Source organism: Chelonia mydas, chromosome 8 (genome assembly GCF_015237465.2).
Source record: "Chelonia mydas isolate rCheMyd1 chromosome 8, rCheMyd1.pri.v2, whole genome shotgun sequence".
In the NCBI taxonomy this organism is placed as follows: domain Eukaryota; kingdom Metazoa; phylum Chordata; order Testudines; family Cheloniidae; genus Chelonia; species Chelonia mydas.
The window spans coordinates 10,010,474-10,023,696 of record NC_057854.1 but is presented as its reverse complement, the minus strand read 5'-3'; the positions used below and the strand labels follow the sequence as shown (position 1 = coordinate 10,023,696).

The 13,223-nt window shown below is 41.8% G+C and overlaps 1 protein-coding gene across 3 annotated transcripts in view; it reads left to right on the top strand.

The window, feature by feature from the left end:
* Positions 1 to 13,223, top strand: part of SPOCK1 (SPARC (osteonectin), cwcv and kazal like domains proteoglycan 1) — a 464,084-nt gene that overhangs the window by 300,188 nt on the left and 150,673 nt on the right. For all 3 annotated transcript variants that reach the window (XM_037907087.2, XM_037907086.1, XM_043520783.1), the window contains one exon: positions 10,032 to 10,164. In XM_037907087.2, coding sequence (XP_037763015.1) covers positions 10,032 to 10,164 — 133 coding nt within the window. The remainder of the gene's footprint in view (positions 1 to 10,031; positions 10,165 to 13,223) is intronic.

The window sequence follows — 13,223 nt, the reverse complement described above, 5'->3', positions numbered from 1 at the left end:
GCAGCAGTTCCGTTTTGGTAGTATATGCTTCTATGTGATGAAGTTGATCCAATGTGTGATACCACAGTGACATACTATTAACTCTTTAAACCATTAAAAATTCGATAGGCATTATAATTTGGCAATGCTAAGAGGTTGACTTAATCCTATCAAACTGTCACCCATTTGTGCCCTAGTTCAGCAATATGAAGGAAGTGATGGTATATGTCCACCACAGTATGCAATGGTTTGTATACAAGTCCCCTAGAGTTGGGTAAAAGGTTCCCAATTTTTTCTAGTTGTATTTGAGTGTTGAATTTACTTGTATTTTGTTTTCTTGTAGATACTCCAACATTTTACACCCAGGAGGGAATTTCTAGGTGGCTTTCCTATTCTTAGTTGTTTCTTCTAATGTTTTGAAGTAGGTCCTTTCAACTGTGAATGTTAAAGCAGGATTAGAGTCAGTTAAATTTCAGCAAAAAGGGCGTCATTTTCTTTGGCCTTGGTGTTCCCAATACATTCATTCATAAGCAGGATTACTGGCACAGACAAACGTCGTCCCTGTGTGTGTGTGTGTGCTCCCTTCCATTGAATAGAGATTTGCAGTCTGTCAATTTATGGCAGCGGTGTTCTTGACTAAGTTTTAATTTGTTTGTTTTGACATTTGATGTGGTGTTAGCGGTTATAGGATTAAAAAGCATCCAAAAAATGTCTCTTTTAATGTCTCAAAAAATCTCTATAGAAAAATGCACTCTTATTTTTGGAGGATGTGTGTCATTTTTAGGAAGTAGGGGTTTACCTACACTTCAGCACAAGCATCAGAAGAATTTGATACAACCAATTCAAAATTTCAGCTACGGCCCTATGGCTGGCCTATTGACTAAAATGAATTTGACTCATCTCAAATAGTGACATTATATGCTATTGTTTCTGACAAAACCATACACTCCTCTACAGCCTTTTAAATAATATAATCACTTTTTAAACTTGAATGGGCTCCTACAACTGAGAGAGTTGCAGTCATGTACTGTGAACTGAGCATGAATGAAGAAACGAACACAACAAATTTCCTGCATATATCTTCTGCTTCAGTTGTGCATGTTAAACAAATTGTTATTAAAACTGGTAAGTTGCATTTTCTCTTTGAAAGAATAATACCCCATTGTTAATGCTCACATTTATTAAATAGCATTCTGTTTGAGAGAGTAAATTTGTTTCAAACATCAGAAGAAAGAGAGCCTTCAGAGGAATGTGTTCATGGCGGAAAATGAACTGTCTGAAAGGAATAGAAGGAAATTCTACTGCTATGCAGTATGTAAATAAAATAACTCAAACCAAAAGCAGTTAAATCACTGTTAGTCATTAGTAGGGCCCTACCAAATTCATGGTTCATTCTGGTCAATTTCACGGCCATAGGATTTGAAAATTAGTCAATTTCACATTTTCAGGTGTTTACAGCTGAAATGTCAGTGTTGTAAACCTGGGATTCTCGACCTAAAAGTGGATGGGGGGGTCTTAAAGCTGTTGGGGGAGGAGGTTGTGGGATTTCCACCCTCACTTCTGTGCCAGCTTCAGAGGCCAGCTTTAGTCGCAGTCGTGGAGGTGGGTGTGATCTCCCCCTTGCTGCTGGGAGCCCCCCAGCTAGGGGCTCCTAGCTGGTAGTCCTGGCCAGGCTGGGGAGGGACAAGACTTGCTCTTCCCCTGCACAGCCACTCTCGGGGGGAGATCAGACCCGCCTCCGGATACTGCCCCCTTCTGCAGGAAGCTGTGACAGCTGGACAGCAGCCCCAGAGCTTCCTGCAGCAGGGGGGAGGTACCTGGAGGTGGGGCTGATCTCCTCCCCGAGAGCAGCCATGCAGAGGAAGAGCAAATCCCATCCCTCTACAGCCCAAGGACTAGCAGCTGGAGCCTGGGGAATGAATGGTAAGAGCCCCTGGCCTGGGCGCCCTCAGACTTACCCCTCTCTGTCCCCTCCAATAGCTGAATTTCACAGGGGAGCGTTTATTTCACAGTCCGTGACACATTTTCATGGCCATGAATTTGACAGGGCCCTAGTCGTTCGACTGAATAGCCTAATGGCCTGGTTCTGCTTTCACACCAACAAATTGTCACTGACTTCAAGTTTGCTGCATGGAGAGCAGAATTTAGCCTCAAGGCTGTGTGTGTGTGTGTTCCGTTTATTCTCACTAAACTGGTGGAAAAAGCCACCAGACTCCGAGTTACTGAAATTACTTGAAATGGACAAATTACATTACTTTTTTTGAGTGGGGATGGGAGGTCAGAAAATTTTATTAGCACCAGATGAAATCTTACTTCAGCCACTGACCCCAAAATATGAACTCTGAGAGACACAAAATATGAGTTATAAATGGTCTGAGCAGTGAGGCCATGCAAACAGGGAAAAACAAACACCTGACTCCTGGATCTTGTCAATCTTACAAGGTTGTCTCAAGAAAAGCATGAATTTAAACTGTGCATGTGGATCAAATTCAGATCTTTAATACCCATGAGTCAAAGCCTCAGGATCAGGTTTGTCAGGCCCCAATCAAGCAAAGCATTTAAGCACATGCTTAGCTTCAAGTATCTGAGTAGTCCATTGACACCATTGAAATTATTCACAGACGAGCTTAAGTGCTTTGCTTGAAATGTCACAGATATCAGTGGGACCAACTCACACGCTTGAAATTAAGCATGTCGTAAAGGGCTTTGCTAGAATGGAACCTAAGGCCCTGATCCTGCAAACACTTCCAGAGCTATTCAACATTACTACCTTAAGTAGTCCCATCTGCACTGCTCACGTCATAAAGTTAAGCCTGTATGTAAATGTTTGCAGGATTGGGGCCTAAATGATGACGTAATGGTAGAACTGGATTTTGAAAAATAATGTAGTGAGTAGCATCGGAATTCATAAATAAAAAATTCAGGATGTGTTAGTATTCAGTTGTAGTTCATGCACTCCATTTATTCCCATAATAGTCATTAACTTGAGCAGTTTCTGTTCAGTGAGAAATGTGGCAAATACAACAGGAAGCTTTCTGTGGGTGTTCAAAAAGTAGCTTTTTAACACCCCCCCACCCCCCGAGATAATATAAATGTCATATATGAGATCACACCCCCAAATAGACAGGCGGGCATAAGGGAAGAAAATCTTTCTCTCAGGTTCTGTATTCTGACAGATCATAGTTTGACTCTGAGTTTGTATGCTCCCAGAACTGTGCAGGACACATAGATAAAGGTAAATGAACACGTTTTCCTGTCAAACTGAAAAGACAAAAATCTTTGTAATGGAAACAGCTCCAGAAAGTAAAATATTCATGATATGTTAGAGGCCAATAGAGCACGATAAATGCTGCTTACTTTTAGAAAAGGGTAATGGCCATCATTTTACCAAATCACTTATTTGATTGAATATTAATTTGTACATGACTAATAAGTTAAATACTAACCGTAACTACTTTAAATTCATGTAATCTTGGATTACAAACGGTAAACTAAAAATATACTTTCACTCAAATGGCTGCCGGCTGAGAAATTAAAATTGAAAGTACAGTACACATTGATTGTAGTCAGAAATCCCCAACAGACTGTAAAAATTTGTTTCTTCAGCTTGGCTATTCAGGGATGAAGTTACCTATATAAAAATTTTAAAAAAAAAACACACAACAGCATAAGACAAACCTAGTTTATGCATGGTAGGCCAAATTCTGATGTCCTTCTTCCTGCAAAACTCTTCCTGGCTTCATTTGCCTGACTAAGAATTGAGGTGAATCTTCAGGATTTGTTACCAGATTTGAAAAGGTACTTGGGCATCTAAATACTTTTTAAAATCTGTCCGTTGGCCTGTCTTTAAGTTTTAAGGCTAAGATTTTCAATGGGAGCTAGGTGCCTAACTCCCTTAGGCATCTTTGAAAATCTCAGCCTAAATCTATAACTTTAAGTGAGTAGGAAGTGATTATTATCTGAAAACCATCCTTCCTCTCTAGATGGGACTGCTCGCTAGTCCTTCTTGTCTTCCGTTTAGATCACGGGTGGGCAAACTTTTTGGCCCGAGCGCCACATCTGGGAATAGAAATTGTATGGTGGGCCATGAATGCTCACGAAATTAGGGTTGGGGTCCAGGAGGGGGTGAGGGCTCTGGCTGGGGGTGCGGGCTCCAGGGTGGGGCCAGAAATGAGGAGTTCATATGTAGGAGGGGGCTCCAGGCTGGGGCAGAGGAGTGAGGTGTGGGGGGTGGGAGGGCTCCAGCTGGGGGTGCAGGCTCTGACATGGGGCTGTGGTTCAGGGGTTTTGGGTGCAAGAGGGTACTCTGGGCTGGGATCGAGGGGTTCAGAGGGTGGGAGGTGGATCAGGGCTGGGGCAGGGGGTTCGGGCACAAGGGGAGGCTCAGGGGTGCAGGCTCCAAGCGGCGCTTACCTCAAGCAGCTCCCAGAAGCAGCAACATGTCCCCTTCTGACTCCTATGTGAGGTGCAGCCCGGCGGCTCTGCATGCTGCCCTGTCCACAGGTACCACACCTGCAACTAGTTCCTGGCCAATGGGAGCTGCAGGGATGGCACTTGGGGCGGGGCAGCATGCAGAGCGGAGGCCCCTGGCTGCCCCTATGCGTAGGAGCCGGAGTGGGGGACACGCCACTGCTTCCAGGAGCTGCATAGAATAGCCCCTGACCCCGCTCCTTGGCTGGAGCAAGCCCCAGATCCTGCTCCCCAGTGGGAGCTCGAGGACCAGCTTAAAACGGCTGGTGGTCTGGATCCAGCCCGCAGGCCGTAGTTTGCCCATCCCTGGTTTAGATATTGTAAATCAGAGGAGCCCAATGTTTCACTTTGTATCAACAATTCCATTTATAGATTGTTTAGTCTTTTTTATTATTTATTTAAACAAAACAGGATTTGTAGTTTGGTCACTAATCAATTCTGTGATTTCTTAGACCAGGACAGAACTTGTGGGGTAGTCTTAGGCACCACACATTGTGTTATGTAGTCTGAGAGTGAAGGGGAGTTGCGGGATGTCCATCTACCTCTGGTGACCTTTGTTCCTCTCATTGTAGTCCAAGCAAATTCAGTCTCTTCTTTCCCAAGAGAAAGCTGTATAGGATTTTGAAAATAATGTATGTGCATGATGTTTAAAATGGGCTAAAACAAATAGCAGCTCCCTATGATCTATAGAAATGAGTCTGGACCAGATGTACTTTAGTTTTTGCTTTGGCAAAACCATAATTATCATGGATTTGCCTTTCCAAAGTCCAAGCCAAGATCACTTTTGGTTTTGGAGTCATATCTCACAAGAAAGAGTAAAAGGCTCCCACAGGTAGCCATGATAAGAAAGCATATTTATTTAAGTTTCTTAAGTTAGAATTATTTTAAATGTATCTATCCATTGCCTTAAGTACAATACACAACATCTACAAAGTCCAGACATATACAATTGGGATCATTGTGCACCACCCGTGCACAACTCAGCCATGATGAGATTCTTCCCTCTGATCCACTCGCACCTACTCAGTCCAACATTCCCCACCCCCCATACGTGTACATGCACTGGAAGAGCTTGGGAAGATAAATGGGCTTTTCATTGTGCCCTAAAGGTCAACAAACTTGGGCTTTGATGGACCAGAGTTAGTGGGAATTCCAAAGTCAAGTACCACTCACCAAAAAATACTCTGTATCCTCTCTAAACTTGGAGTTTGGCAGCTCAAGCACCTCAGGTGATCTTGGCTAGTGCAACACAGGAGAGAGGTCGTCTCTAAAGCAGACAGGTCCAAAGTGCGTTAGAGCGTCAAAGTTTACAATCAAAACCTTGGATAGCACCTGAAAGAGAATCAGAAGCTATTCCCAGCTGCCCAACATGAGTGAGAGTCACCAGTAAGTAAGCAGGGCTGACACGTTCTGCACTAGCCGATGGTGTGACTCGAAGCAGAGTGTATTATACGCATCCAGCCTTGGTTCCAATGTGATTTCTAAGAAGCTCTAGACACATTAATGGGATAAAGGGAAGAGTTGGATCAAACGTGTGAATGAATTGCAGCCAGAGAGAAGGTGGAAAGGAGCAGAGTCGAAGAATGCAGCATGGCAAGGCATGAGACGCAGTCACTCCTCGGCCTGAATCAGAACTAGTTCAGCCTGGAGACTAGCAGATAGCCTGGAAGCTGCTCAGAGGAGAGAAGAGTGCATGGCCTGTTCATCTTCCATTACTGCTCTGCACACGGCTTCTCACATCAGTGACATGGAGACCATTTAAGGGTGCAGAGTACACAGGACACGTCCACACACAAAGGGCAGCTGGACATTGCCAAGCAAGGCACGAGATTTGTGTTTCCAGAGCGTGAGTCCAACCGTACACACCATACAGATCCCCACTGCTGTGGCAGCTGGATGAGTCATGAGATAGAGGCTCTGGATATGCATTCATATGAACAGGTCCCACACCATGCAAACACCAAACAGCCTTGTGTGAAAGACAACTGAATGTTACCCAGATGGTACTCTGTGTGTGTGTACAGTGGGTGCCTTTGACATCTTGATATTTATTCTTCTCTTAGTTAAATTTACCTCAGCATTTTGAGTGTCATTCACCATTCCAGGTAGAGGCGATACGTCAAAAAGTGCAGCACACGTACATACCATGGTGCAGGAAAGCCAGGATTTTAATTGTGCCAACTGATTGAAAGACAATATGTACATGGGGTGGAAGCCCTGTGTCAGGGAAAGGGACCCTAGTTTAACTGGTAATCGGTATCAACGTGGAGGAAAAGGACAGGTTGATTTGTAAGTTGAGATGCTCCATTGAATCCGTCCTGTTTGCACTTTATAAATTTGACCACTCTGCTTCCTGTGGCTGTCTAGATTGGAGATCACCGTGCTAGCACGTGGAGAGCCCTGTCTAGTCACCGCAGGGTGCAGTAAAACTCTTCCTGCTGTGGGTGGCCGTGCAGAGGCTTCAGTAAGCAGCTCCCTGCTGGCAGAGGGTCAGGAAGAAAGTCCTTTCTTGCATCCTTAGCTCTCTTTCTCCTCAGACCCTCCAACTTGTCTGGGGATCAGGGTGTTGTCTGGGGAGAGATGGGGAAAGGAATTCCTCCTGCTGCTGTATCTAACTTCGTGTGTGTGTGCGTGCATGCGCGCGCGCTGGGGCTGCAGTGTACAGCTTCCTCCACAGAAAACTTTTTCCCTTCCTCCCTCCTCTGTGACGCTGCACCTTATATCACTCCCCCAAATTTTCTCTCCATTCCAAAGGGCTTACGTAGGCAACATACTCTGCCCCTGCTTCTATCCCAGACCTGTAGCTGCTGCCTCTGCACAAACTGCTGCTTCTTGCAAAAGTGATAGCGGCCTCTACTGGGTCCAAAAGCTGGCTAGATTTTCTCATGAGATTTGGGCCATCTTGTCTGGAGCTGGATATTTCTTCCCCAGACACACAGTTTTGGATCCATGGCCAGTCAGATTTGGATGTAGGGCTTCAGGACCGAAAGCTCTGTAATCTCTGGGTGCTTGCATCAGAGGATTTAGCTTGTTAGTAATAGTAACTCTAGCATGTAAAATTGAATGCGCTTGTCAAGAGACGAGATTTGCCCTATATATTGAGGGCTTCTTCAAGATTACAGGGGAATTCTGACTTTGACCACAGGCTCCAATTTTTGAGGTCTTATGACATGGTGATGGGGTTCTTTCTGTGGACACTTGCTTCCTAATAGCACTATTTATCACTGTGACAAAGGTTAGAATAGAAGAAAACTTGAGCTGAAATGGAAGAATAGAATTTTTATTATGTTAACAGCTGAATGTAACATTACATCAGAGTTTGTACTGTGTAGCAAATTGCAATCTGTAGTGAAATTGCTTTAAAAATGTATCCATATATATTTTTTCTAGAAGTGTGATAAAGTCATTCAGTGGTACTTTGAAATGCATTTGTAGCTAAACTGCTTGATATATTTTATATTATGCTGTAAGGACAAAGCAGTCGGATGATGGTTATTTTTCTTCATGTTTGCAATGAAGTCAATGTCCTTCGCTAGTAAATGTTTTGATGCCTGAAAGAGAAGAACTTATCTGTATGGTGAACATGGCTTGTGGTTAATGAAAAAAAAGCATGTTGTTAGCTTACTACTGTATGCTAATGATAATAGCACCATAACAATGTGTTTTCAATAGATTTAATATAATGCCTGAAAATACTGGTCAGGCTTGGAAATACACAGTGTTACGGTGATATGGGCTCTTCAAGGATAGTGGGGGATTATGAGGAGGATTCTAGAGAGCCTTCTCCAAACAAACATTTTTAATGATGAAAGAAGAATACTTGAGTTGCTGCAGATTCATTTGTTGTGTTGTAATGAATGGAGTGGAGTGACATGCTGGATTTTCATAACGTGAGTCCGAAGTTTCACACCTGATTTTGCATCCACACTAGTAAGCTGACTTTTGAATGCACTTTTACCACATACACACACGTTACACATGCACTCCCACATGACTGAATAGCCATCTGTCTAGCCACATGCACAAGGAATGCCATTTTGGGGAGATTCCCACATGTGGTAGGTAGCATGCAAAGATAGGTATAGAACTGGGTGTCTGGTTTCTAAAAATCAGGTCCTGAAACCTGAAAGTGAATTAGAAAAACATCTAATATTGTTAAGAGCTAAATTCAAGCTACACACCAAGATGGAGTCCTGTCTCTGTTTTACAAAGAATGCCACTCCAACGGAATACTGAGTGACATCCCTTACAGCCAATCAAATACAAGACAGAACCATTATGCTATTCTGATTGGCAGACATGCCCAGAGGCCAGGACCCTGACTTTCAGCACTGCTGAAAAATGGTTATTTCTTTTTTTGGGTGCCACATACACTCCACGCTACTTACTGGTAATGTAAATTATTACAATACTCAAGACAGTTCATTATAATAGGAAAGTGAAGCTATTGATCTGCATTTTTAGCAATCAATTGCATTTATTGGGTGTTCATCTTATCTTTTTGAGATCGATGTTAAAATCCAAAGATTTCATACACATTTTTGAAATGCTGTAACTGAGTCTCCCACAGTTTTGGGAAAGGTACTTTCTATATAAAGTTTATAAATTTATATAAAGAAAAGGAAGGATGACAGTGGTACAATCTCTCGAGATTGTTCTAAATTCTTTAGGAATGTTCTTGATCCAAAAATAACGTACATTGGAAAGTTGATGTGAAGGGAAGATGGAAGCTGATGTCACTATATGTGCAGAGCAAAAATTGGTTGCATGATCTTAATTGCATGTCCATACTTTTAAATCTTTAATGTAAACTGCAGCATTTCTTTAGGGATTTTTGCCTATAAGTTGTTGTTAAACACTTTGATCCTGAACTCCATCTTAACAATTGTATTTAAGAAGTTTCTCATATAATTTTCTGGAAAGCTGGAACACTTAAAATCAACTCTGCCACTGACTGACTTTATATATGACTTTGTGTAAGTCATTTAACTTCTCTAGGGCAGATTTTGGAAACCTGTCATCCATTTCATGAACACAAAGTTTGCAGGCAGAATTTGTCATTTAGATGTGCATTTACCTGATTTGCAAGTACAATCAGGTACATAGATGTCTAAAAAACTGTCAGTTACATAAGCAATTACTTGTTGGCACAAATATCGGGACCCAAATAAGGCAGGGGCTGAAAATCGGGTCTTCTGTGTCACCATTTCTCCAAATACAAGATGGAGATGATGATAATAGTATTTTCCTGCCACGTAGGAATGTTGCAAGGATTAGCTATATTACATTTGTAAATAAGGTTTTTTCAAGTTATAAAGTAAAATATAGCAGCTAAGTTCATTAATGTAACAGTAAAGTATATTAATTATAGATTGGAAGAGAGCTGTGTATTGTAGAGGCATTGTAGAGAGTATGTTATAATTTTCCAAATTATGAGGGTATAGCTAGGAGCTACATTTAATTTTCAGGGTTTTTTAAATGAATACAGTAAATAAACAGGATTTGAATGACTAAGAGAAGTTCTCATGCTCTTGTTTTTCACACTCATATCCCAAGACTGATATTTTTTTTTTGTTTTGCAGCCTTTGGCAAAAGAAAGGAAATCTGGCCCCGAAACATTGGATTGGACCAGCCAATTTAGTCAAGTGCAAGCCATGTCCAGTGATGCATGCCAGCCCTGTCTGTGGCTCTGATGGACATACTTACACTTCCAAGGTAAATTCACTTTACAGTCAGAAACTCGGTCTGCAAGGGCTGCCCAGGTTTTAATGTGGAGTTGTTCTATTTGTAGCAAGCAAATCGTATTAAAACAGTTTGTAGAAACCGGTGCTAAGGCCACGTATTTCTGTATATTAAAAATGCTGATGATTTTATAATTATGATATTTGGGGAAACACCAATGTGTAATTGAAAATCCCCATTTCTGGAACCTCTGAGTTAATATTGCCTTATATTTGCTCTTTCCCCGATGCACTAGATTATTTCATTCATCGTATGGTTAGATAACAAAACCCTAGTTCTCACTGCCAGCTTTGTCCTCAGATGAGCAATGTCACTCTGAGATGGATTTCCTGTTGCGTGGATAACATATTACAGTTCACTTAAGTCATAGTTTTAACATTCTTGTATTTCAGAAATAGCATACATTATAGCTGAGAAAAAAGTACTCCCAGAACCCAGCAGGTATAAATTGGCCCAGTGTTATACTGACAATATGATTGCCTTAGGGCTTGTTTCAATAAAAGAAACCAGCTCCACAACCATGTTTAATTCAGCAGTCCAAATCGCATGCTGTTGGTATTAAGCCTTCCTTGTTTGTACAATGCAGTGCTCTATATTTATATATCATGCTCCTGGCATGGGGAATTATGTCTTGGGAATGTCTCTAATGTCTTTAGGGATAGATTCTTCTCTACTAACAGCCAGAATATGGCTTGACAGCCAGTAAAACTACCTTTAAAAGTTTCAAGATGGCCCAAAAGATGTAGGAAAATAAAATGCTCAGTAGCAGAAAGTTCTGGAACATATCAGAGGAGAGCAAGGCAGCATAGTTTGGGTCAGTAACACTAATTCTTGTATTCTCACTGCCTCTGCAGGTAAAATACTCCATCCTTAAATATAGATAGATACAGACATTCGCATATGGCTGTGGCTCATCCATTTAAACTCCTGTTTTACTTGAGCAAAAAGATCCCCATAGCCAACAGAAAATAATAGCAGAAGCTTTCCTTTCTGTCTTGACCCGCATCCATGTACTAGTAAAGAATGAATGCTATGAACTGTCTACTAAACATGTCACTTTTAATATCTATTATTCTCCTTAAGTTTGTGCATCATGAATGACAACCAAGACAGTATTTTCTCATCATCAGTGTTTGGCCTTGGGCAAACCTTGAGCTGGTTTGAAATTGCAGTCAAATGACTGAAATACATTTCTACTGCTGCCTGCCCTGTCCTAGTTACTAGTCTTTTCCTCCAAATAACTGTACATGACTCCCTGATTTCTCCTTTCCCCTCCACCCCAGCTCTCTGCCTCCCAAAACAGGTTTTCATGTTACTTTGATGTTTATCTTTCCCTCCTCCTCTCCTCTTAGCCTTTTGGAACATGATCAGATAGAACAAATTGCTAAGTCGGTAGTAAGTGGTTTCCTTTGTATATTCAGTCACACTATTTCACTCGCTCAGCATACCTCCGTCACTCAGCCTGAGGACTGGATCTCTTAGCTGATTCCCCTCTGATTTTTTTTTATTGTTAACGCCCAATACTTTTTGATCCAAAACCACTGATGTTATAAATTCATCAAAATGTTGCAACTAAGCTGTGAACCTAAGGGCTGTAATGAAGGTATCAAATGACTCCAACTGTTGAATGTTCTTCTCTGGAAGACCTACCTCTCACTAGTCTCCTTCTGTTATGAGCAATATGCATCAGACTCATGAATAAGCAACCCTGGCTCATCTTGATCTGTTATCTGTTTCTGTATATATTGCTCAAGTCCCTGGAATGGTAAGATACGCAGCTACGTTTTTTGGTCAGACTTTTCAAATGCACCAACTACTGTGCAGGGTAGCGTGAATCTCTGCTTAAAAGTTTTCCAGTTATTGTCAATATTACCTACCATTTGCTGGGGAACTGTGGGTTTTGATTGCTTTCATTGTAGTGTAGCACAGAAGTCTTATCTTTTTCTCATGTTGCACATTTGTAGTTGCTTTTCTTTAGATCTCCTTTGAATTGAAGCCTCTCCTGGCACCATGTAATGATCAGTAATCCCTGAACAGCCATGTCAGCCCCAGCAGCCAAATGCTTCCATGCTTGACCTTTATTAAACAAGTAACAGATCCGTCGTAGTAGCAATTTTCTGCAATAACTCTTTGCAGTATGTTGTAAGAATATATAGCTGTAATGCCTCTTGCAATACAGTGCATATCGTTACAGTAGCCAGCGGAGCACTGTGGCTCCTGCCTTCACTACAAGTGTCCCCATAAAAGCTCTGCTCAGTTTCCTTTTTAGCAAGAGCTACCTTTTGGCAAGTTTACTTTAGATCTGGTTGAAAATCGGAATTTCCATCCTGTGGGAAATTCTGATATTTTGACATCTGTTTTCATCTTGAATCAGGAAAGAAAAGGTGAAATATTGAAATGTTTCTTGGAACAGAAAGAGGTGAAAAAAATGGATTCAGAAATGTTGAAACAGTTCAACATTAATCTTTGTGCCCCATAGCTGCTACCATTCCTCATGGGAGATGTAGTCCTGATGCCTCATGTTCTCTGGTCTGTGTAATGCAGAAGGTCAAACTAGATTATCATTGTGGTCTCTGCTGGCTTTAAAATCTAGAGAAAGACTGGGAGCCATTTCAGTTCTAGAGAAAACCCCTGGGTGATCCCTCCTTTCGTATCGTAGTGACAGAACCTCTCTCTAAAGCACAATGGATCTTGGAATTATGGCTCGATTTTTCAAAAGCACTGAGCACAGTCAACTCTTATTACCTTTAATAGAATGGGTGGGTGCTCAGTACCTCTGAAAATTAGGCCATTAATTAAGAGCAATGCCTGCTGTCAGCGACGAGGACCATCAGTGTGTTAGATGGATGTTTTCTTTAGTGTTCCCACACATTAGTTTGAAGGGTCTGAACTGCAGAATCTGTTTCACAGGGTAGGCTCTGTCTTAGGGTTTTATACCGTTGCCCATCGCTGTAGTATCTGAGCATCTTCCATGTAAAATCACTAGCAATAGTGAAGTCCTTAATGGACTTCATGGAGTCTCTGGCACATCT